The 26,572-nt window shown below is 42.6% G+C and overlaps 1 protein-coding gene across 1 annotated transcript in view; it reads right to left on the minus strand.

Moving 5' to 3' along the window:
- The window catches only part of LOC136883488 (uncharacterized), a 597,790-nt gene that overhangs the window by 42,204 nt on the left and 529,014 nt on the right, over positions 1–26,572 (minus strand). Inside the window, exon 6 of the mRNA XM_067155833.2 lies at positions 22,275–22,484. Coding sequence (XP_067011934.1) covers positions 22,275–22,484 — 210 coding nt within the window. The remainder of the gene's footprint in view (positions 1–22,274; positions 22,485–26,572) is intronic.

Below are 26,572 nucleotides of genomic sequence, written 5' to 3' on the forward strand. Positions count from 1 at the left end.
CAGATGCAACTTCAGTGCCTCAAATCGTGAAGCCCCTACATACGACACAGCTCACCTGCTCCCGTATAGGAATTTTGTTGTAATGAATGTCGAACCACTGCCGCGAAGACTTCGCGCGATTTCCCGGCACGTACTGGCAGGTCTAATATTTCGCCTCGCTGGAGACATGTAGTGTTCGCGGGTGTCCACACTGTTGGGAACTCTGAGAGATAGACAGCACTTGGGAGCCGGAAACAGAGGGGAGAGTTTATTTCCACATCTCCGAGTGATGTTTACAATGTCAGCGCGGAGCAAATAAACAACTTAGTCTCTCCACACCTTCAGTTAACTGCTTATCAATGCCGTGGAGCTTCTGGTCTTCAACTCTTTAACAATAGAACTTGAACTTTTAGTGAACAAGCAGCTCAAAACTGGGACACGCCTCAGGTTTGTTACATCACGGGAAAACGGCTTAACGTAATGTTTCGAAAAACGTATTTATGGCCGGGCTTTGCACTAGACAATCTATATTTTTATCGAGAAATTGTACATCATACAAGTTGTGTAAAATGTAACTTCCCGTTTTTTACCCTACGAGGAATAATAAAGGAGATACTCGCCATTATTACATTTTTCACAAACTCCCAAATATTTCCGGAAATATTAGTTCAATATGAAAAGTGTACATATTTTTATATAAAATATTTATTTCCAATCCGTTATACCGGATACATTCTTGCCGTATGGGCTATAGCCTAATCATATATGTTGACGAATTTAATTTTGCACCAATGGCGTACTTCATTGATTGTTCAGTTATCATGGTAACGGACTTAGTGGTAAAAATCCGGCACTGATCGGGAGGATTGTGAAGAAGCGATTACTTGAAGAATGAGAAGAAAAGGAATGAAACTGGACCGAGGTGTAAAAAGAAGAGAAACTTAGCAACAATACCATGACATGTAACGCATATCTCCGCTGGATGGGTACACAGTGTACGATTGTGATATTACAGCATACAATTCCGAGAACATCCTTCTACATGATGATGCCTTAAACATCTTAAATGAAAGGGCAGAAACATAGTTTCTTTACTAAAAGGTATTTTTTAATATTTTTTACAATCCTCTTTACGACACACCGACACAGATAGTCCTCTAGCGACGACGGGATAAGAGTGGGAAGAAAGTGGCCTTAATTAAGGTACAGCCTGAGCATTTGCTTGATGTTACAATGGTAAAACACGGACAGGGCTGTCGACTACCCTCAGAAAGCAAGATGATAGCTGCAAGACCCAAACAGCGCAACCTGAAGTCTATATGCTGCGCGAGCTAGTCCTCTTCCACTTCCTGGGTTACGCATTACGAGGACAAGAAACAAACACATCGCCGACCGGTCTATAACTCCCATGGGCCCATTAATACGATGGTACTAGTTCTTCTCGAACCGGTTGTCTATGGAATTTATTGATTGTTCCAGGGAACAGCTCTTTACAATATTTGGTGGCGAACATGACATAAATTAGGACAGGGTGTGTGTCTTCAACATTACCTTCCATTTTACGCACAAGCACATAAAACACAGTTTTCGCTTGTAGGAAATATTTTCGGTAGCTGTAAAATACATGTGGTCTTCCTTCATCTCTTGTAACATCAGACAAATAAGAAGGCTGAACGTTTCAACACAGTCAGTGGTTTATATACTTCGTTCACATCCTATGACTATCAGCACTAGTTCTCCCACCACCCACCAACGTTTTCGAATTTCTTCCTCAATAGCACCGGAAGAATTCAACTGAATCCAACTATAAGGAAACAAAGTATCGAATAACTTGCGATGCTTACGGTATTGTAAAAATCAGCATTTCCAAAGCTAAAATGGCGCGGTTGATAAAACACGTTGCCAAATTAGAAATAAGAAATTGGAAGAGGCAATGTGTTTTAAGGAGGCCTATTTAGGACGAATGTCACGTTCTGCCTGTGGAGTTGAGACGCCTTTCCGTCTGTCAGTATCCCGCTAGCTATTCCGCTCTCACCACCAGTTTCACAAGTTTCGCAGAAGGTCTACAACCACGTATTGAAAGGAAGTACTTCCCAGACATGATGCTTGCACTGTCTGTCTTCTATTCCTTTAAAGATTACCGTCCTGATATTCGTCGTACTGTCCAAGAATGGAAACTAAAAGCTTCGCCAAAGAACGTACTTGAGGGCTCTGAAATGTGTTTGTGATTTGCAGAATACTGAAGATGCGCTGCACAGACCACGTCAGTCATCGTGCCCGGGATTGATGCGAAGCCTTGACCCTCGCAAAAAGCAGGAAGACAGTCACATGTTCTGAATTGACAAACACCTGATCATGGGAGGGAAACGAGGACGACTGTGGTTGGGCATCCACGATACCCTTGATGTAGTCTCCTCGTAGAGGACGTCCCTTCTTTTTAAAGCAACCTCTCCTAAGTTACACTCGTTAAGGAACAGCTGCACTCACTAAATACCGGTACTTAAGCATAGGAAAAGCTCAACGAACAGATGACTGCAGTAATAAAAAAAAGGTACATTCCCTGCATTCTTCTAACGTTTAAATAAGACAAATCTTCTCGTAAATGATTCCTAAAACAGCTGCTATAGATCTTGGTCTAAGGGGTGTTGTTGCACCGACAACGCCTGCGGTCGGGGTACAAAGCGCTGCGGTAGCATTGCCATGAAATGTATTTTCTCTCCAAAGTGAGCGGATGAATCACAGAACCAATCTGCTCTGTGCGTAGTGAGGGGGCGGGATCCAGGTCCTTGTAGTCCCTGTCTGTCTCTCGAACGAAATGTGCGGACACGTCCGCCTTCACCAGAGTGTTCCCAAATTCATGAAAAAAGTGCGTTTTCACTCGGCATGGTGTCGCTTAAACTGTACAATACCACCAGAGGCGCACACAGAATTTCGTAACGGGGAGTAAATGGACTCTACTGGTATTTTAGTTACGTTTCGTGCTACAGCTCAGCGTTACTAACGTACAAACTATTAAAAATAAATTGTTTGAATTACTGGAAGTTTGAAACGCGCTATGTTGGCCCCACCTGTCTCTTACACGGACACTTCGGGTTCGATTCTCGGCCAGGCCAAGGATTATTTTTACCTGGATGTGAGGGCTGTTTCGACGTACACTCAGCCTATATGAGAACGACTGAGGAGCTAACTGACGGCCGAGAGGACTGGTGGTGCTTTACGTCGCACCGACACAGATAGCTCATACGGTGACGATGGCATAGGAAAGGCCTAGGAGTGGGAAGGAACCGGTCGTGGCGATAACGTACAGCCCCAGCATTTGCCTGGAGAACCATTTTCAGGGCTGCCGACAGTGGAGCTCGAACCCACTATCTCCCGAATGCAAGCTCACAGCTGGGCAGCCCTAACCACGCGGCCAACTTGCCCGGTGAAAGTTACTGATATTAACGAAGAATACATGACGGTGATTTCACACTCGATGGATGTTGCTCTATTCCAATATGTCTATTATTGTGCTGAATACAGATGCTTTCAAAAAGTGCCGGTACTTCGTCGCCGAAGCTCGGAATCGCAATGCAATGTCCATCTCTTCATTAGTTCCGCTGCACCGACTCCATTAGGTTTTTACCTATTTGTTTTACGTCGCCCCGACACAGATAGGATTTATGGCGAAGATGGGATAGTAAAGGCCTAGGAATGGGAAGGAAGCGGCCGTGGCCTTAATTAAGGTACAGCCCCAGCATTTGCCTGGTGTGAAAATAGGAAACCACGGAAAACCATCTTCAGAGCTGGCGACAGTGAGGTACGAACCCACTATCTCCCGGATGCAAGCGCATAGCTGCGCGCTCCTAACCGCACGGCCAACTCACCCGGTATTAGGTCTTTTGACGACAATGTGCCAGGAGAGGCTAGGACTGGGAAGAAAGCGTGTACGGCCTGGTGAGAAAACCATCTTTAGGGCTATTCGAGCCCACAAGATCACAGCTACGAGACTCAAACCGCTCGGTCACATCTGTTAACCTTGTATTAGACGGCGTAATGTTAAAACAGATCGTTCATTTGTACATGTTGACATTAACTAGTACGACATCTACAGCAGTTCATCATTCAGTGCTTTATGTTTCAATTACAACTCGATAAGTTCAAATGTTCAGAGAAGGAGGGATTCAACCAATCAACGTGCACGTCACTGCACACCCCTGTAACTCTTGAACCATACGTTAAACTGCTGTACTTCCCGGGCGTGTTGGGGATTGTAGCGGCGTCACAAGGACCATCCTGTATCCCAAATGATCGAGAAAAGGCTAGCAAGAAGATGACACGATCACTTTTAGAGCCTTATTGCTGAATGGCCTGCATGTCCATTGCCTATTGGACGTTTGTGCGCCTTCATCCTGAGTAGAGCCCCAGCCATTAATAAGAACGCGCCACGTTTTCGGAACGAATTGGTAGGTGGAGGCACAGACGGACAATGACTGCAGTGGCGGCTGTTTTATCCACATACATTACGTCTTCATTATAGACTGTTAGGCCATTCAGCGTTCATTCTGCAAACCTCTATGAATTTACTAAGCTCCTCCAAAATCTTCCGTTTCCAACTAGCTCTGTGGCCTCGTTTAGTTGTATAAATAATTAGAAACCGAATCTAACCGTTGTCGTCTTGGTTTCCCTCTACTCCTTTTACCCCATGACCGAATCTATCATCATTCTAGGCAACACACATGACCTCACTACGGAAGTCGGCTTATGCATACAGCTTCATCAGTTGAGTTCATTCCTAACTTAGCCTTTATCGCCTCATTCAGAATACCCTCTGCCATTGTTCCCACCTGTATGTACCAGCGGCCATTGTCGCTACTTTCATGTCTGGAGCTTCGAACTCAGGAATAAGATATTCTGAGGGGCCAATGACTACATGTTAGGTCCCTTTAAACAACAATTACCATCTCATCCGAGTCCACCCAACTTCCAGTCCCGTACAGCAATCTTGGACTGGAAACAGACTCACTCCTCCGGGAGCAGACTTGTTTCTACAGAATGTGTTGATCGCAACTGCAAGCTCACTGCACCTTGATTCAATCTCATTTACTATACTCTACATTGCAGTGAACAAGTTATTAATTACAATATATTAATTGTAGTTACATTTATTTTACATTTGCAAGTATTTAACTAAAACCTTTTTTCTATGTGAGGCCAGTTTCAGCTATGCTATCAATAGCCACATCCATCTATGGCACAGTCTTTTGTTATGGGCTAGATCAAGTTTTACTACTTTAATTTCTCGGTTTGATCCTTGACTTGACTGAGGTCAGTCCCTGTGATGAATGGCTGAAAGACATCATCTTTGGGAATGCAGATGAAACTGTCTTCCCAATCATAATGGGACGACTTGCCAACTGGAACTACGCCGCTGACTGTTCTTGGATTTGTGATAGCAAACAGTGATGAACACACCACAAAGTCTGCCAAGCCCTACTGCTGTAATAATAAGTTTTAATTAACTGTGTGGTGTTAACACAGGAAGCATCGGACATGGACTGTACTTATTTCCGCCCTTCAAAAATCGGACCACTTCTGCCGGGTTTGAACCCGGAGGCCAACAGTGTACCACTGACCCAGCTTCTACTGAACACACTGTACCTGTACCTACTAAGGTAATAATCACGTCACAGACTTTCATATAAATGTTAATGCAGTTTGTGGCAGAGGAATCGCGCTCATATTTCTGAGTTGGGGGAGTTAGTAGACGTGTGATATATTACAAATGCCGCATTTCCGTAAGTCGTAAGATTTTTCTCCTTTAAAACGTTGTAGGAGAAGGCAGAGGAAGAAGAAGGGCGAATTTCACCTTTTTCTTTCGTCTCTCGCAACCTTCTAAACATTGAACCCCTGTAGTACGCCGTCATTATTTATACGGGCTTCATCCCACCTCCACCTTTCGGATAAGACGTCTCTTTTCCTTTATTTTATTTTTTTCCCCGTAAGAAATCTCTCTTTCTCTCTCGTGGAGCCCGCCTGTTCCATTTCTTTAAGCGGGCTCATTCCATAGCGCTGCGGCTTGTTTTAGGGATGACCAAAAGTGCGCCCTCTTCAGGTATGCTGACATGAGGGGGCTTTTTTGGTCATCTGCCCACACCGGTCTACTTCATAGCGGCGAAAACAGACAGAGGAACCTGTCCAGTGCGAGTCATTATCCGTAAGCACACTCGTCAGGATGCTGCCCTTTTTTAAGTTATAACACCAGTCTGTTTCACCTTAACAACCCTTAATAAATAATCCCTGTCTAGAAAACAAAGAATAAGGTCGAGAGGATTCGTCGTGCTGACCACACGCTACCTCCTATTCTGCAGGCCTTCGGGCTGAAGTCTATGGCCCTTCGGGGCTGTTGCTCCATGGGAATTTTATTAAATAAATAAATAAATAAATAAATAAATAAATAAATAAATAAATGTTATTGGCTTTACGTCTAACTACTTTTTTATGGTTTTCGAAGAAATTAATTAAATAAATACATACATACTATCGGCTCTCAGGACAGGCGATGCGTGTAGTCTAAATGAATGTGGCATTCTATTCGAAGGAGAGGTATTATTATACATTTTTATAAGAGCTGCACTTTTAGCCAGCAATATCCTGAAAATATGCTGTAATTCTACTAATAAGCACACTACGACAAAGAAAGACATCTCGTTATTTCACGACAGTCTACTCGTTCGCCGAGAATTGCGAAGTAATTATATCTGCACGAGTTAATAATATTATGAAAATTAGAGGGAGAAGGGTGTATTTTAATATATATATTTATTAGATGTATGCTTGACAAGCTTCTGCCTTTCAGTGTAAGTTGATCATTATATTTATTTGGATGAGTGCGCGGAATGAATAGAGCACGCGAAGGGGGAGGGGGTAGCAAATCAAAATGAGAACCAACCATCTCTCCAAATGGCCCTGAGGTGTGAATTAATTAGTTGAAGGGGAGGGGAGGGGGGATAAACAGGATGTCCCTGACAGCGCACGGGTGCCCCAGGGTACGCTGATGTTATTACGGTGGCCTAGCCTACAGGCGCGTTACTCATTTCGCCGTGGAACAACGAGAGTGCAACGCAACGCAAGAGTTTAAATTAGTCTGGTAATTGGCCGAACCCAGGACAGGGGTCACTTTCACCTTGTAATATATAATAATAATAATAACCGTATGGATTAGAAACACTGCAAATCTAATGAACATGCGCGGTTCATTTACATCAAACAATGCAATGCCTGTTGCGAAAATGCTGAATTCTTGCAGATGATGCCATCGATCAAATCTTCCATTCAATACACAGAAATCACATGCCACATTTCGAAAGTGGAGGTGGAACGCTCACCCCAGATTTCGTAATAATATCCCCAAGGAGAACAGTGACGCTTCACAATCTTAATGGCACTCAGACGAGAAAGGTCATCAACAACTCACCACTTCTTTGAACAGACGAAACTTTATTGAATCCCAAATTATGTAATATATCTGTATGTTCGTGCAACAAAAGTGTATTTTAAATGTTCATTTACTGTAAATATGGCAGCACCTTTACCCCCACCCCTCACAGATTTTCGAAAGTGTCATTTTAAAAATATTTATATAAACATTTCTGAAGAACAATAAACTCTAGAGCAAATTTAAATTATTTAATAACGATGTTATTCTTTACGTCCCACTAAACTACTTTTACGGTTTCGAAGACACCAAGGTGCCGGAATTTTGTCCCGGAGGAGTTATTTTATGTACCAGTAAATCTACCGACACGAGGCTAACGTATTATAGCACCTTCAAATATCACTGGACTGAGTCAGGATTGAACCTGCCAAGTTGGGGTCAAAAGGCCAGTGCCTCAACCGTCTGAGCCACTCAGCCTGACAATTTTAAATATTTAAATGCCAAAATATTGCGAGGAAAACTTGCAAAATGTATAATGACCACTTTCATTATGCAGAGAAACGGAACCCTGTTGGGCAATCTACGGCTGGTAAACACGTAATGAGAACTTTAACACGCCGACATCGTACGATATTAGTGCCGAATGAAATGTTTCCACCTTACCGAGCGAGTTGGCCGTGCGGTTAGGGTCGCACAGCTGTGAGCTTGCATTCGGGACATAGTGGGCTCGAATCTTACTGTCGGCAGGCCTGAAGATGGTTTTCTGTGGTTTCCAATTTTCACACCAGGAAAATGCTGGAGCTGTACCTTAATTACGGGCATGGCCACTTCCTTCTCACTCCCAGCCCTTTCATACACCATCGTCTCCATACGACCTCCCTGTGTCGGTGCAACGTAAAACAAATTGTAAGAATTTCTCTGCCCTTCATAAATGCGACCACCTCTGCCACGATATTGGGATTTGAAGGCAGGCACTCCACTGTAACCCTACTGAATGTATTTAAGCTACATTCTCTACGTTTTTAAACCCCGGCGCTACAGCCCTGATGGATCTCGGCTTACCAAGCCGTTATCTTACGATCACGTAGAAGTGAGTAGACCACAAATCAGCCCTCAGATCCGAGTAAAAATCTCTGACCTGGTCGGGAATTGAAGTCGAGGCAAGGGCCGCCCTGTGGGTGGAAGAAGTTGAATGCATCCACGATGTCCCCTGCCGGTCGTAAGAGGCGACTGAAGATGGATTTCAAGGCTCTCAACCAGGAGCAGTGTGCTGGCGACCACGGGCTCCGCAGCTGATTCTTACATTACTGCTACTTGTTACATCCTGATTGCTTTTATCCCCCTCCATCCGACCCTGACGGTATTAGGTTTGCGAGACCTGGGAGTCTTCAAGTTTAACATCCTTCGTGGCACTTCCTTTTCTTTTGAAGATACCTTCATTCTTCCAAGGGTGGGACGCTTCTATTTTTCGTTCTGATTAGTGTTAATAGAGGATGGTGCGCAGTTGTATATAACTGGAGAAGTGTAGCGAGCGAGGGAGCGACGACGTTCAATTGTGTCCATTATACAGTTAAACTAAACACATTGTGATTCGAACAATGGTTAAGAAAAACAAGAGCTGATGAAACAAAAACAAGAGTAGCGGAGCGCCGAGCTGAATTACATTTCGCATCAAGAATAACAAACTAAGACTGCAAGTAATTTAACGTCAATTTTATAAACAATTAAAGGAGCCACTGCCGGGGAAGAGATGTGGATTTAATAAATGATGTGGAGAAAATGTCGAGGGGAAACTGAATGGGGAACAGAGAGAAAAGAATATTTCTTCACTCGTTTTGGAGCAGCCTCGAACTTTCCGTCCGCGTGGATAACATTTCCAGACGGTTGCCAAATCACATAACCAGAATGATATTTTATGAACTAAGTTTCTACTTTAGGTTGCAAACACCCTGGATGGACATTTCAAATACCTACGAAGCTGCGATATTACTACTACTACTACTACTAAGATGTTTTCATTCCTCTCCTGAAGGGGGAGGCGGGCCTCTTAGACGGTGACGCCGTCTCTCAGGCCAGGGGATTTGTTACGGTGAAGGAGATGCTCGGGGAAGGTGAGGGAGTTGGCGACCGTGGCCTATACTAGGCACTGTCCCGGCTTTCGCGTTAGTGCAGGAGAATGGAAAACCACGGAAAGCCATTCTCAGGACAGTCGACGGTTGGGGCCGTCTTCCGAATGCAGAGGCGTAGATCCCTCTGCTCGGTTGGCCAGTGAAGTGCAGAGCTGTTGGACCACGCACCAGCCGGGGCCACTTGTGGACCGAGACCCACTCTGCATCTATCGGCACTGCAATGCGTGTGTTTGTGATACGCCACCGTGCTGTTGTGTGTTACCTGTGCTTCGAAATGTGAATATATTGCAGAATGTGTCACGTCACCACAGAAGGCCGTTCGACATTCGACATTCACGTACATGTTAGACGCAATCACATGAAATTAACCCATTGCCTTGCAATGACGGAAATTTCCGTCATTGTCCGCGGATTGCCATAAATGCAATGACGGAAATTTCCGTCCAGCCTCTTTACTGCTTTGTTGAGGTTTCCAAGGATACATATCGATATTTCTTTGCAATCCCAACATGTCTACGAGATGTTGGTAATCGTATTTCAGCTATCTTTGCCCTTCAGCTACGTATTTCGCCGCCAAAGTGTCTAAATACGATCGAGTAAATTGCAGCTTTAGTGAAGGTAAAGTCAACGTCATGGCCGAGTCGGATGAAGCTCGAATATTACGTTTTTTGGAGGAAAGCGATGTCAGTGACGGTTTTTCCGATGAAAGTGATACCGAATTACCTTCAAGTGACGTTAGCAGTAGTAATTCCGTAGAATTAGATGACATTATTGAGGAAAATGAAGACGGGAACGCAGGTGGGCGTGTGCATAACCTAGAAAACTGAACGTGTACACAAACAGACAATGTACCAAATAATATGTGGTGTAATCTTCTTGCTACCACAGAGTTCAGTTCTCCAAGGCCCATAGTTTTTCTTCTGCTGAAAGAAGGTATTGATCCGGTTTGTCAGTCTTGTATTTATTATTATTATTATTATTTATTATTATTATTATTATTATTATTATTATTATTATTATTATTATTATTATTATTATTTCCTTATGCCCAACTAATGAGCGCAATTGAACTTATTTAGCTGATGTCGTTGACTTTTCCTTCTCCCAAAATGTCTTCATCTTCTCACTGTGGCTTTTCTTGTGAGGTCTGCTATGACTGCAGAGGAAAAAATCACAAGGGAAAGAACAGGGGTGAATCCCGCTATGAATGTGATAAGTGTAAGGTGGCACTGCATGTATATGAGTGTTTTAAGATCTACCACACTGTGTTGAACTATTGTTAGAATGTGAACTGTGTTTCAGTGTGTTAACTTGCTGTAGCAAAAGTGATCTCTTTTAAGTCAGATTAAATTGCAATCAATGTATATTTATTTTCAAGAAAAATTGCAGTTCAATGGGTTAAAGTAGAATATACGAACATTGTCACCTAATTGCTGCAGCCAGAGTTGTGACGTCACTCGTGCTAAGCTCATATTTAAAGACAATTTTACTATTGAAACATCGACGCACGTTCAAGTGTCGCATAGAATTTCCAATGAATATGTAAAGAAAGACCAAAGGAGTTGCTAAAAGTCTTCTTACTCTATTGTGAATACTTGAATAAGTAGAGACGTCTTATCAGATGGTCTCTTCATTCATTCCATTCCATTTTATTTGAGACTACTTGAGAGGAAGGAAGGAAGGCCGTCGCGAGTGTGAGGAGACGACCATAACTAAAATGATCTCTGTAGACAAGCGCTTTGAGACTCCTTCGGGCGGAAACATTTTCGTAAATGTTCCTCTCTCTTTGGAGAGTCCTAAAGCGGGCGGGCGAAGGAAGATCAAGGAGACGGACAAGGGTCATCACCCGGTATTGGAGTCAATAAAGTGCCTGTTTATTTCCCGCCCCAGGGCTTACGACACTCTCCAGTATTTCTGGTATACGTCTCATGGAATCTCTCGTATTATTATAAAGTGCGAATAAACCCATTAATGAGCAAGTAAAGTGCTTGAACTGAAACTGGGTGAATGATTAATTAGCGTATTCTAAAATTAATGCCAATAATCATTTTGTAGTAAAACTGGATGGCTCGGTGTATTCAGCAGTGTAGGAATATACTCACAGCTCTGTTTTAAAGTTACACAGAAGAACACTTTGTACCGAAAATGAGAACATTATTCCTCGCTCGACAAACCTACTTTACAAGTGCAGTATACGAATACATCAAAATACTTGCGTATCGTTCATAACGGAAGATAAAATTGTGTGTAGTATGCAGTGTTAAACTATGTTTCAATAACCCAAACGAGAAAAGTGACCGATTTCTGTTCAGCATAACTGTGTGCAGCCTATGTAACAGCGATGTTGATCATCCTATCAAATGGCCTTGCAAACTGTTCCCCCACCTGTCGTAAGCGGTCAACGTCGACTACCAGCGTCGTATTGCTTCGACTTCAGCATCTGAGTCTTCTTTAGCCGATACCTTCATTCTTGGAAGGATCAGTCCTTTCCTATGTTTCCTCTGGTTAATGCTGCACGAGGATGGCTGCTCAGTCACTCTTTGTGAGCGTGTAGTCATAAGCCTACCGTTAGTCACGTTTCAAGCAGGACAATTGTCGATCAGTAGTCTTGAATTACGAGAGCTTGCTGACTATAGGCTGGAAATCTTTCAACAAAATAAAAACTTCACTCAAGAAAGGAAGAAAGAGTGTAGAGAACGTAGGACGACGAACACATATAATTATTGAAAGAGCAGACGAAGAGGTATTTAAATCTTAAGATCCCATCTCGAAATCTGACGGGCGTTCTTATTAAATGTTGTTTTCTTTATCTGACTTCGCACCTAGGAACAATGTATATCACCCCTACAACAAGAGGGCGAAGGGTTGAAGAGACAATCCCCCAAAAAACCAAGCCCACCCGCCGAGCACACAGGAGAAATGTAAATAAGACGGCATAAGTAATGCTGGCGAGAACAGGGGTGTCCGGCGCTCGCAGCGCTAAACCAAGAGTCGACAAAAAGTCGAAACAGAGTATTTCTCAATATGCTATAAAAATACAGCCTACTTTAAACTAGAGTCAAGTTGGGTAAAAGGTTCGAAATCATGTTGCCTAGACAGAAGAGATACTTTTTGCTTTACGTCGCACCGACACAGATAGGTCTTATGGCGACGGTAGGATAGGAAACACGAGGAATGGGAAGAAAGCGGCCGTGGCCTTAATTAAGGTACAGCCCCAGCATTTGCCTGGTGTGAAAATGGGAAACCGCGGAAAACCATCTTCAGGGCTGCCGACTGTGGGATTCGAACCCACAATCTCCCGATTACTGGATACTGGCCGCATTTAAGCGACTACAGCTATCGAGCTCGGTACAGAAGAGATAAACTTCGGGGATTTCAGACAGGCAGCTCTTATTGGCTAAAGGATTATCGTCAATAAACACGAAAATGTTGGTAATTCATTTCGGTAACTTAAAACTAACTCACAATTTTACCTTTGATTTTATCCAAATTATAACACGACCTGTCTGGAAAAATATTGAATCTCTATTAAGTACAAATTTCGCACTTCCATCTACATAAAATTAACGTATCACAGTACGCTGACCAGTCAGCCATGCGCCGGAGAGACTTCGTTCTCTTCTCATAAAAAATATTCCTTAAGATGTGCAGATTCGTTACTTTCGCATCACTAAAAAATACTGTTGTTCTCTGCAAATGTTCTGAATGTGTTTGGAAGTGTTTTACAGTAGGAGACTCCGCCCGTCTATTTGTACGCACCAGCTGATACGAATTACCACGTTAATATGGGGATCGTATACCTATTACTAGAGAAAAGTGTAGCTTCCACCTAAATCTCTCATTTATTTCTGTGACAGCATGGAAGCTGCTGGCCAATGATGACGTCTAGTGTTATGGGAGAGGTTTCCTCGTGCAGTAATAGCTCTTTATGGCCCAGTGAGAAACCTCGTCACTCATCTCGCCTAGTATATCGCCATCGAGTTTTACGGCTTAACTTTCGGTGGTACTAACAGGGCTGATAGACCTAACAGGCAGACCTTATACATAGGAGGCAGGTAAAACCTCAAATATACGCTATCCCGGATAATACGCGCTTTTTTTTACCAGTCCCTAGGTTTCCCGTTTAAGACGCCCTTTTTCAAGGGAATATTCTTCGGTTAATTTTTCGCAAAACTGAGAAGTGCAAAGTGTGCCTCCACACCCAAAGAAACCCGTCAATTTTAACTGGAGCTACAGACTAGGTAGAGTATGTTGATATTCAGACCTCGCAATCAGCTTATCTCAATCTCGGCACGTTCAGTCTGCAGTGTGTACAGAATACTGTAGAGGCGAGGAGACTTAGAAACTAGTTGTTACATCCCAATGTAGAAATCATCGACAAAGAAATAAGAGAAGACACCTCCCATCACATCCGTTACTGGTTTGCCTGGCCATTCCTTCCATTGTGTTCAATGTATTCAAGCGCTTTCCTTACACAATACATTAATAAGTTTGCTAAAGCGCGACGACAAAACTATTTAAACCAGAAACAGCTCGCTTATAAACTAGGAATTCTACCGTCTACATTAAGGACGATATTTATAAACCGTGATTCAACCACCGCAGCCGTGACGTCAGGCGAATGTAGTACTCTATCTACAATATGATGTACTGTATTTTATTGAAATAGTATACTGTGTTTCAACAAAATGATACGTTACTATACAGTCTCCTTTATAATGAGAGACACAACATTACGTAATTATATTAATTTATCGTCGCTTAATGCGCCTTATTCATGCGATCCGTTGCACAGAATTGTATCGAGGTTTTACTGTGCATGGGAAAACAAGAATCAGAATGACTCAAATTAGCCAATGGTGCAGTCCAAGATACAGTTGTCAAACCATTTCTTTTTCCCAGTGAACCTGCCAGGAAACATCTGTGAATCCTAAATACATTGCACTGGACTGGATTGGTAACTGATCACGGGTATTACCACCTTATTCGCACCTCACTTGCAATGACAGACTTTTAAACCACCACGACGTCAAACTGATCTCTAAGTATGGATTGATTTTGTTCGTTCGTTAACGAGCGAACGATATTTATACCGCTCCAATGCTTGCGCCGAAACTCTCCTCCTGGCTTCGTTACTATGCTCTATTGTGTTCGCGTACTGCCTTTCTTTTGTTTCTCATTTGGGCGGCTGTAACACCGAGGGAGGACATTAGAACGTGGTCTATATTAATGGCACACAAAAGAATGCCAGAGATTAAAGTATATAAGAGATGGATAATGAAACAATGAAAGGCAAAGAAATTAATTCAAATAAAAAGAGAAAGGTTCGCATTGTTATCAGCGAGTATGAAAGAAGCAGAGTGTAGGAGGAGAAGATAACAGGAGTCCACGAAGTCAAACCTAACCACCTGAAGTCTCCAAATGAACAAGGTGACAAGACGAAAAATATGTCTCGTAATCTGGAGCAGAGTTCTGGACAAAGACCACTCAACTACTATCAAGATTCCATGCTCATACATAAAGCAAAAATATATTACTCTAAACCATAGCTTCCGGTGTGGATCACTGGTGCAACTGCCGCAGGTCCATTCGACACCCTATATCGTAATATCCACTGATACCCAACATAGGTTTAGCGAAAACAAGGCGCAGATGACACTTAGACACGTTAGCCAAGGCCATTTTTTTGCTATTTGTTTTACGTCACACCGATACAGATAGGTCTTATGCCGACGATGGGATAGGAAAGGCTTAGGAATGGGGAGGAAGCGGCCGTGACCTTAATTAATGTACAGCCCCCCAGCATTTGCCCGGTGTGAAAATGGGAAACCACGGAAAACCATCTTCAGGGCTGCCGACAGTGGGGTTCGAACCCGCTATCTCCCGGATGCAAGCTCACAGCTGCGCGTCCCTAACTGCACAGAGTCCATATTATTATTATTATTATTATTATTATTATTATTATTATTATTATTATTATTATTATTATTATTAACTTCGAAATTTTCGCTTTCCCATAACTTTTGAAATACAGGGTCCGTCAGAAAAAAAAAAAAAAAAACGAACAAAGATAGTATCTGCGAACTGTTTCCAGAGTTGCACTGAATTATCTGTGGAATACATAATACGCCGTTTTCTCAACAGATGTCTCTACCCGTACGGCTTTTATGATTTAATGACGTATGATGGTGAATCAAAATGGCCGAAGTACGCTTTAGGAACGTCTGAGGAAGCTCATTTTAAACTGGTGGTTCCGTGAAGTGTGGGGAGGCATTAGTTTGGAACACAAACTCCACACGCTTTGTGATAAGTTTGAGACTTATGGTGGCATTTTCTGATGTGCACAAGAGAAGATCCAGAAGACTTCGCACAGTATAACGTCGCCTCAGAAGTGTGCTATATAATTGCGGTCAGTATCCAGTAATCGGTAGATAGTGGGTTTGAGCCCCATTGTCGGCAGCCCTGACGATGGTTTTCCGTGGTTTCCCTTTTTCACACCAGGCAAATGCCGCGGCTGTACCTTAATTAAGACCACGGCCGCTTCCTTCCAATTCTTGGCCCTTTCCTCTCCCATCGTCGCCATAAGACCTATCTGTGTCGGTGCGAGGTAAAGCAAATAGCAACAACATGAGAAGGGTGCTACACAATGTGTTCGTGAGACAGGAGTTAGCAGTGCGAGAGTACGAAGCATTCTGAAAGTCGTGAAATTAAAATTATTGTTACGTCCCCAGATTATTGAACGTATTAAACGAGTACAATCCTGAGTGCGGAGTGGAGTTTTGCAGAATATGCAGAGACAAAGACTTATTTGAGTTCCCAGCACGCGTGCAAGACTTCACTGCTGTGAACTTTTACCTTTGAGGGACATTGTAGGATACCGCGTATCGCAGAAAACAGACCTACACTAGAGGCCCTTCGTCAAGAAATTATAGAAGCATGTGCAGAAATCCCTGCGGACACATTGACCAGCGTTGTTCAAACAATCATTCGCCGTTATGAATGTGCCTAGTCGCTAACGTCAACCGGAAGTAAGTGAACAGGTGCAGGAAGCTTGTATTAAACCTGTCATATCAGTACTAACATACAATAAAGAATTGTGTTCGTTAAAACTACGCACACATTATTTCGACGGCCCTGTTTTTGAGCTGGACCAACGCACGGCTATCAGATAAGTGAACATTTGACAGAGCAAGAGATGAGGTTCCTCCTAGCACTCTAATTTTAAATCAATAATAATAATGTTATTGGCTTTACGGCCCACGAACTACTTTTAAGGTTTGCGAAGACGCCGAGGTGCTGGAATTTAGACCCGCAGTAGTTCTTTAACATGCTAGAAAATCTACCTGAACGAGGCTGACGTATCTCAGCACCTTCATAAATCATCGGACTGAGCCAAAATCAAACCTGCCTAGTCGGGACCAGAAGACGAGCGCCACACAGCCCGGCATTTTAAAACATCAATTACAGAAATAGTAATTTTAATCCACGCCTTAAAATTTTGGTAATTTGTTCCTACAGCATGGATATTTCGTATGCATATACTTCTAAAAAGCATTTTTAAATAAATTTTTATAAAATGAAGGTACGAGTTCAAGAGGCCATATTACTAGTTGGAAACAGACGACGTTGCAAATGCATATGACCATCGAAGCGTATAGTATATTAGCAGAAAGTTGCAGACTGAATGCTTAAAGACATTATAGTCTATAATGAAGATGTTCAGTATTATTATTTAATACGCTGCTAAATTTGATCTAACATCGGAATGAGATTTTCAGAAAATCATGGTTCCTAGGAGTACGGTATGGCGTGAAGTCTGGAAGATAGAAACGTGACAGTCTTCGAAAACTTTACAGACAGGGTCTGGATTACAGCCTGATGGGACGCTAGCAGCGAAATAAACAAAAAGCTTTATGGCCGAGAGTTGATCCCACGTTCCACCAGTTGGGAAATTGTAAATCAGCCGTCAGGGAACATTCGTGCTAATAAACAAGCAGAGGCCTGCCGTATTCTGGATAATATGTCTACCTCCCACTGATTTCACATTTCTCCGCTCCAGCGAACCATGGTTCAATATCTCACATTTCAGATGATCCTTTCACATCTCTGAACATTTCTCAACACTTCTGTTTGTTCTCCGTCCACAGTCACGAAGATATAAGAGCCCAGCTTCTTGCCAATGCTCGTTTCAGACCAGTAGCACTGTGCACCTACTGAAGTTTCAGACCAGTAGCATTGCGGACCTACTGAAGTTTCAGACCAGTACCATTGTGCACCTACTGAAGTTTCAGACCAGTACCATTGTGCACCTACCGAAGTTTCAGACCAATAGCACTGTGCACCTACTGAAGTTTCAGACCAGTACCATTGTGCACCTACCGAAGTTTCAGACCAGTAGCACTGTGCACCTACTGAAGTTTCAGACCAGTAGCACTGTGCACCTACCGAAGTTTCAGACCAGTACCATTGTGCACCTACTGAAGTTTCAGACCAGTAGCACTGTGCACCTACCGAAGTTTCAGACCAGTAGCACTGTGCACCTACCGAAGTTTCAGACCAGTACCATTGTGCACCTACTGAAGTTTCAGACCAGTAGCACTGTGCACCTACCGAAGTTTCAGACCAGTACCATTGTGCACCTACTGAAGTTTCAGACCAGTAGCACTGTGCACCTACCGAAGTTTCAGACCAGTACCATTGTGCACCTACTGAAGATTCAGACCAGTATCACTGTGCACCTACCGAAGTTTCACACCAGTAGCACTGTGCACCTACTGAAGTTTCAGACCAGTAGCACTGTGCAGCTACCGAAGATTCAGACCAGTACCATTGTGCACCTACTGAAGTTTCAGACCAGTAGCACTGTGCACCTACCGAAGTTTCAGACCAGTACCATTGTGCACCTACTGAAGTTTCAGACCAGTAGCACTGTGCACCTACTGAAGTTTCAGACCAGTAGCACTGTGCACTTACCGAAGTTTCAGACCAGTACCATTGTGCACCTACTGAAGATTCAGACCAGTATCACTGTGCACCTACCGAAGTTTCACACCAGTAGCACTGTGCACCTACTGAAGTTTCAGACCAGTAGCACTGTGCAGCTACCGAAGATTCAGACCAGTACCATTGTGCACCTACTGAAGATTCAGACCAGTATCACTGTGCACCTACCGAAGTTTCAGACCAGTAGCATTGCGCACCTACTGAAGTTTCAGACCAGTAGCACTGTGCACCTACTGAAGATTCAGACCAGTAGCACTGTGCACCTACTGAAGATTCAGACCAGTACCATTGTGCACCTACTGAAGTTTCAGACCAGTAGCACTGTGCACCTACTGAAGATTCAGACCAGTACCATTGTGCACCTACTGAAGATTCAGACCAGTACCATTGTGCACCTACTGAAGATTCAGACCAGTACCATTGTGCACCTACTGAAGTTTCAGACCAGTATCACTGTGCACCTACCGAAGTTTCAGACCAGTAGCACTGTGCACCTACTGAAGATTCAGACCAGTACCATTGTGCACCTACTGAAGATTCAGACCAGTATCACTGTGCACCTACTGAAGTTTCAGACCAGTAGCATTGCGCACCTACTCCTCCCACCTCTCTTGGACAACTCTTGATCTCTTCCGGTGCATGCATTTTAATTCGACGCCATCTGGCTGCCTGCTCGCCAATTTCGACGTTCCGTTTTACTCTAGGCCTAGAACACGGCGTCAATCATTTTATCAGGTAACCACCAAGTGTGTCCGGTATTAGATTTGCGAAGCCTTGTCGATACCCCCATTCTCAAAGTAGTGTTAACATAGGGGGACCGCTCTTAAAACCATCAGAAGAGGAATAACCTTAAAAAGGATACGAACAAAGGAGGTGGCGGTCTCCCCTCTGCATCCAGATCTGTAATCCCAAAATCCACGAACCGTACAACAAATACCATCATTGCAAGCTGACCTGGCATTTGTGATAGTTAATCTTCTCTCTACTACTAGTCCTTAAACCGTCAATAAGGAAAAAGAAACAGAGTGAAGTAACAGGATCATTTTCCACACAATTACATATAAACACAAGAGAATAAAAAACATGGTATCTTATTCCTGAGACAAAGAACAGAGCGGTCTGTTTTTCTTTAATTAATTCTTGACTGTTTATTTTTTCCTTCTCTTTTCTCTTAAAAACGTTTCTGCTCGTCATTTGGTCCATTTTAACAGTCACCGGACAGTACCGCGCAGAGGTCGGGAAGACTAGAAATAGTATAAAGAAAATGAAAGCGTAACAATTTTCCGGTCGAACCCGCCTTAACTTCCAGATCGGTGAAGCGGCTATTTTTTCCCTTCCTTTTTATTATATTTTTTCTTCCCCCTGCTCCACTCTTCATCCAGTCCCATCCCACCGAACTGATAAAGGCTTAGTTCGTTCCTTCTGTTCGATCTCAAATCTTTCATCTTCCGCCCCTCCTCATGCGCGCCACACACACACGTCTTTCTTTTGCTGTCTCTAAACTCGCACTTCTCCTCCTTACCTACCATTCTTCTACTAATTAAGTTTTTTTGGCTGGACTGCTTTTCACAGTATGCTTTGGCTTATTTTTATCATCATACCTCTTAACCCTAACATCCTCTTTAAATTCTCACGTTTTACATTCATTAAGATCTGTGGACTGGAGATGATGATGATGATGATTTTCAGAAACCTTGAAAATCAAAACAGAAGTAATAAATAATAATCATATTCAACCTTTTGAATTATACGGCAGAAAAAGCAAGACTACGAATTTCTTTTGTCATGACAGAATTTATGGCGAACATAACCTGGATGCTGCAAAATATCTTCGAAATACATGAGCCGTTACAAAAGAAACAGATGCATGCTCATTATTAAACTGTTCGTTATGCAGGTGGTAGCACAATTGTCCTAACTTCGCAAGAATCACCGCGGACGGAACAGATGTTTGTAGTCAGGCTGTCAGACTTGACACAGACGCATGCGCGGCAGTCGTGCTTACCCCTGACTTCTCGTCACACGACCATAGTAAGTCCCTGTATGTAGTTGAATGTTCGGTCTCAAACAGGACATACTGAAGAACTAGAAAAGAAAGACACGAAAGTATTATGAAAAGGAAAAATGAAAAGCTTTCGGACAGTATAAAAAAAAAAGGACTTCCTTCCATGACCACTGGTCCAGATGAATCCAGAGAGACTAACGAAAAGAATATTTGAAGATTTCGATAACAATCCCACAAGTTAGATAGGATATGGCTGAGCTGGGTATCACAACAAAGAAGATGTTAAATAGAGCTATTTACAGAAAAAGGGATTAACAAGTTTGGGGGTTGCAGGAGAAAGAAAAGAAGCGAAGTAGATCTCTGTGGACGGAAGAAAGAAAGAAACATAGTTAAAGAATAAAGAAATACTGGAAAGACGGGAAGGAAGGAAGGAGATTTCATGTGGTCTAAAGCTAACCAAGATCTAAGAAATAAAATAAAATTATATAGCGTCAGCTACCGTGTACAGGCTTTTTATTTCAAGCTAGCAGTCTACCTGCGTGCCAATTTCGATGTTCCTTTTTACTCTACCAGATGGCAGAGAAAAGGATCTCGTTGAGCTATCTTTAGCTAAATATAATTAATTTTGTGAGATAAATACAAAATATATCAGCGGAGATCTTTTCCATGTCGACATTCCAAATTGATTTTTTTTTCGCAACTCAAAAATCCGACTCCCTCTGCTTCATTTGAATCTACTATCTCCAGATCCGGAGGCTCCAACCTACCAATGACCCACAGATGCAGCAGATACAGTAAAAGATAAGAGGACGGACTCTATTATTCTATAAAAGCAATATAAGAATGGCGCAAACAAACGTTATTGGCCAAAATCAATCAACCAATCACGTTAGAGACACCCCAATTTACACATCATCGCTTTCATGACAGAGTCCCATACTCTGATACTTGATTTGCAAAGAACAAACACCAAAATAAGGAATTCAAAGAAGGTAGGTAGGTAAGGATTACACCTCCGCAGAGGTGTTCCTGAGCCGGAGTTTACGTGCAGTCGGGTGGCCAGTTCCTTTCCGCTCCTCCATTCCCTTATCCCCCACCAACAGCGCGTGGCAACCCATCCAACTCCTGTCCTCGCCCAATGTTGCTTAACTTCGGAGATCTCACGGGATCCGGTGTTTCAACACTGCTACGGCCGTTGGCAGAATCCAAAGAAAATCCTACGAAATTAAAGGTTATCAAGTGGAAACAGCACATCGAGTGAGTCGTGATATGAACAACAAACCAGTATGCCTGTGTGGAGAGAAAACACGAATTCTGATCAGGAAAGCATTGAGAAAAAATATCCTAGGCCCAAAACTTACGGGCAAACAAGCAATTCACACTCGCATCAGAAGACTCACATTAAAATTTCACGGATATATCAAAAGAATGAACTCTGACAAACTCATGAAAGTAATATGGAAATAGTAATAAAGCTGAATAGACAGTATGAAACTGATTAGCGAATTCACAAACCACTGTAGGAAGAACACAAGGAAGTATCAAAAACAGACAGTTCGCTAGACACATTAATGGGATTTGTTCAACGTTTCACCGACTGATGATAAAGGGCTGGGAAGGAACCGCGTAACTAACTCGCTCGGTGTGTTATTTATACAAAATATTATTGCAATTGGGCGAGGTGATATTAGTGTTTGGAGGAAGGCAGGACTAGATATACAAAATGAATGGAATGTCCTACCTGTATGTGGTAGACGGTATCGGGCCACAAGGAGAGCGTGACACAGGTACTGTCCGTGAAGAGGTTTCCCTTCAAACCTCCGCCGTCCACTTCCCACGTGACTAGGTACACACCACGGCTCACTCTCGGCTCCCAAGCCACCTCGGCGATCACCAACACCTTCTGGTGGATCAGAGACACCTCTCGCAGGTCCCACGAACCAGTGACGGGCTGTAACAAACGACAGATCAACTCCATGAGTGCTTTTCTATATTCTTATAAAACAATGACGATATTTTACAGCAAGGCTCTAGAAACTAACTTTCTGAAAATTTAGTACGAAGTAGTATGGTGTGATTATTTTACATGAATTTCCAAAACAATTTGCTAAATACGACGCTTCTTCAGAGTAATTCAAAGAAACATGTTTACTAAAACAACTTCTTCCTTCCTGAAAAGTAAATAGAAATGTTCAATTTACCAAAAAATGACAGCAAAATCAATCCAGATGAAAATGAAAATTTTGAAAGTTCAGTGTTATAAAAGGAGACATTCATTTCATATGATCTGCTCTTTGCATGCGGAGTCTTCCTTAAGTATAAGTACATGCAAATGTGTTTCTTATTCATAATTTAGAAAAAATCAGAATCCAAACATAATAATTCTTCTTCTAGCGCTGTCTCCTTGCAGGAGGTTGTTGACTGTCATGGAGTACGATTTCCTATTTTGTGTTTCTCGTATTGGATGTTCACGTCCAGGATAATCTTCTCAACCGAAGTCGACGTTCCCGTTCTATCATCAGTTGTATCACGCTGTATTTCTCATTACTTCGACTCTTACATGACAACATGTGTGGTACCAGAACTGGAGAACGTTGTGAGATCACTACTGGTGTAAAGCAAGGATGTGTAACTGCTCCCGCACTATTCTCAATTTTTGTGGGAACCATGCTTCACCTTGTTAAGGGTGAACTACCACAGGGCATAGAAATAGAGCACAGGTGTTTGAAGGAGGTTTATTCAACCTTAGCAGACTGCGTGCCAAGACCAACATTTCTGCTGCCTGCATTATGGAAGTCCAGTATGTAGATTAGAATATTGTTCTGCTCAGCTTAGAAGATCTACAGGGCATCCTAAATGCTTTCATAAAAAAACATACAAGAGCATCGGTCTAAGTCTCAATATAAGAAGGACTCAGATATTGCATCAGTTTGCACCCAAAGCCAATGCTACTGCTCCTATCATCACAGATCACGACGAGATCTTGCAGAACATCCAACACTTTGTTTACCTTAGTAGTCACCTCTCAGCAAATGCTAATATAGGTGCTGAAATTCAATACCGCCTGAAATGTGCTCGTGCAGCATTAGATAGTCTACGGCGAAGGGTCTTTGATAACCATAAGATCAGTACTCAGACACAACTTCATGCATACCAGGCTATTGTGATACCAAGACTCCTTTATGGGTACGAAACTTGTACGACTCTCGGGAGGCCTGGAGAAATAACATCAGCGCAGTTTGATCAGGATCCTTAGCTTTAAATGGCAAGACCACCGAAGTAACATCAGTATCTTGGAAGAAGCCTGTACTATCAGCATTGACCATGAAGTATCGACTTCGTTGGACAGGCCATGTCATTCATATGCGTGATTTTCGCCTTCCAAAGCAAATTATGTATGCTTAACTGAAGGGTGGACACCAGGGTGCATAACAAAAAAAAAAGTTCAGGGGCGTACTCAAGTCAGACATGGTATGACATGGCATGAAGGATTGAAATAAAAGCAGCTAACCGCCTGGTATAGCGACGTCTTATCCACGAAGGTCCTAACAACTTCGAACAACAACGCCGGAGACTTGAAACTGAGAATACAATTGCTCGGAAAGAGCGGGCGTTCCTCAGGATGAATAACGCTGGCACTGTTTGCCACCACTGTGGAACAGCTTCTGACTCGAGGACTAGCCTCTAGAGTCACTGAAGAACTCAGTAACATCCGAGGAAGACAATCATACTCGTCAGCGAATGAATGCCTATCATCACCATTCCTCATTTCAGAAGATATGGTCGAAATACGCTGCTTCCCTGAGTTTTGCAACGGTTATGTCTCGGTTGGATCGAGTAGCACGTGGTCTGCCCATGGCGGATCTTCAAGATCCTGCTATACATTCACATTTCAAACGCCTGCAGTCAGTTTGTTGATGAAATCACTAGCATCGTTAACGCTGACACGGAGATCACAGTTACATGTCTACACCCGGATCCCATTTGTGTGTTAACTTGAAATGTGGCACCCTTTCAATTATTTTTTTTTCCATCAAACACAATATTATCATAATTAGAATGATACATTTTCATCTGTTAACAATAAACGTTTAGACATAGCAATAGAATAAAAATAGTGGATATCTTCATCATCAGAGACATTCACTCGCTGGTGAACATAAAAGTCAGTCACGCTGCACTAGATAATCTGAGGACGACTATGACAGTTCTACAGAACATGCATATCAGAAGCTTCAATTTACTCCAGGATAAAAAATAAAAATGATGTCACTTGAACGGCTCAACTGCCTTGAGGCACTGGCAGTTCACTTACTCGCCAGCATCTCTAGAAACGTCGCTCTCGCCGACTTCTCCATCGCCGAACACCATAGTCTTGCAGCAGGCCTTGCATAGAACAACATGTGTGATTTAAATGACACTGAGAATCAACTACACTCGAGAGTATGTTCCAACAACTATTCCTTATTTTATATAGTTGTAATATTTAATAAAACTCTGGCACTGCCCGATTAATAATGAGCAGAAACTATCCATATTTTAAATACAATGTTGGTATTACTGCACCTCACTCCTTCCCTCAAGCGCAACTCCTGGAAGTTTCTTTAAAGGAAAAATCCATATGATGTTTCAGTCTACCCTATAATGTGTATTCCCAAGTACAACATACTAATAATAATATGTTTGAAGAACTTCAAAGACGACTCGTGTAAATTCAGGTGAGGATGAGGATATACTGTGATGTGGCACTAAGAATAAATATTACGAAGATTTCAGAGAATGTCCAGTAGAAAAACATCTGAGTAAATTATAAACTGTTTTACCACTTAACAGCTTCCCTCAGAGTATTCTTTTTCATTATTAGAGGAGACACCGCGTCGAGCAGTTTTTCACTCTTAAGATCTGCTAGCCGTAAAATGTTCTCATACCATGTGGAATCTTCTTCTGTCACCTCCGTAGTCGGACACGCAGAGGCTCGTAACTAATCCAGTCTAAAACCTACTTCCGTTTTCTTATTCATAGATGAGTATTTACGCACATTACTGTCTCACATCTGTCAACTAACTTCTGAGTACCTCAAGCCTAATAATACCAACAAGACATTTTGTGTTCATTCACATTCTGAGAATTTCTGCAACATCTGGCCTACTAACTGCTCCTACACTAGCCCGGCGTGACACACGCTTTAGAATTGTCTTTAGACGGCATCAATGTTGTCGATGGGTTCCTAGATCAGTAAAAAAGAACAATTTTAGAAAACGCAAGCTGCAATGCTTGAACTACCTTTGCTTACCCCTCAACAGAGTCTCTTCATTGCACCATGTTGTTTTTGAGTTACTGTTAAAGATTTCAACTGTTTTATAATTGCTAAAAGCGTCACTGGTGTGAATTAATAAATCAGTAATATCATTTTAATTTGCGCAGTGAAATGTACCACAAATCTCGCATTGAAATTAAATGTCGTATGGCTTTTAGTGCCGGGATATCCCAGGATGGGTTCGGCTCGCCAGGTGCAGGTCTTTCTATTTGACTCCAGTAGGCGACCTGCGCGTCGTGATGAGGATGAAATGATGATGGAGACAACACACACACACCCAGCCCCCGTGCCATTAGAATTAACCAATTAAGGTTAAAATCCCCGACCCGGCCGGGAATCGAACCCGGGACCCTCTGAACCGAAGGCCAGTACGTTGACCGTTCAGCCAACGAGTCGGACAATCTCGCATTCATAACGTGCTATTTTCCAGCTTCAGTTTGTTTTAACAGGACACTCCATTATAAAATCGCTGCCCCGCTACAGTTTACAAACAGCTAGTCAAGCTGTTGAAATCTCAACAATTATTTTCCATACATTAGAAACAACGTTTGGCCACAGATTTGCAAATCCTATCACACAGTTCTCGTTTACTATCTAAAGTGTTCTCAAGTAGGTTTGGCAGCAAACACTTTGGTAATTCATAATTCCCCCCCTCCCCCCACAGGCCACTAACCAGTACCACGTCTGCCAATCCATTCAGTGAAATTATCATTAAAGAATTC

The sequence above is a fragment of the Anabrus simplex genome, chromosome 11 (genome assembly GCF_040414725.1).
Source record: "Anabrus simplex isolate iqAnaSimp1 chromosome 11, ASM4041472v1, whole genome shotgun sequence".
Classification (NCBI taxonomy): Eukaryota; Metazoa; Arthropoda; class Insecta; order Orthoptera; family Tettigoniidae; genus Anabrus; species Anabrus simplex.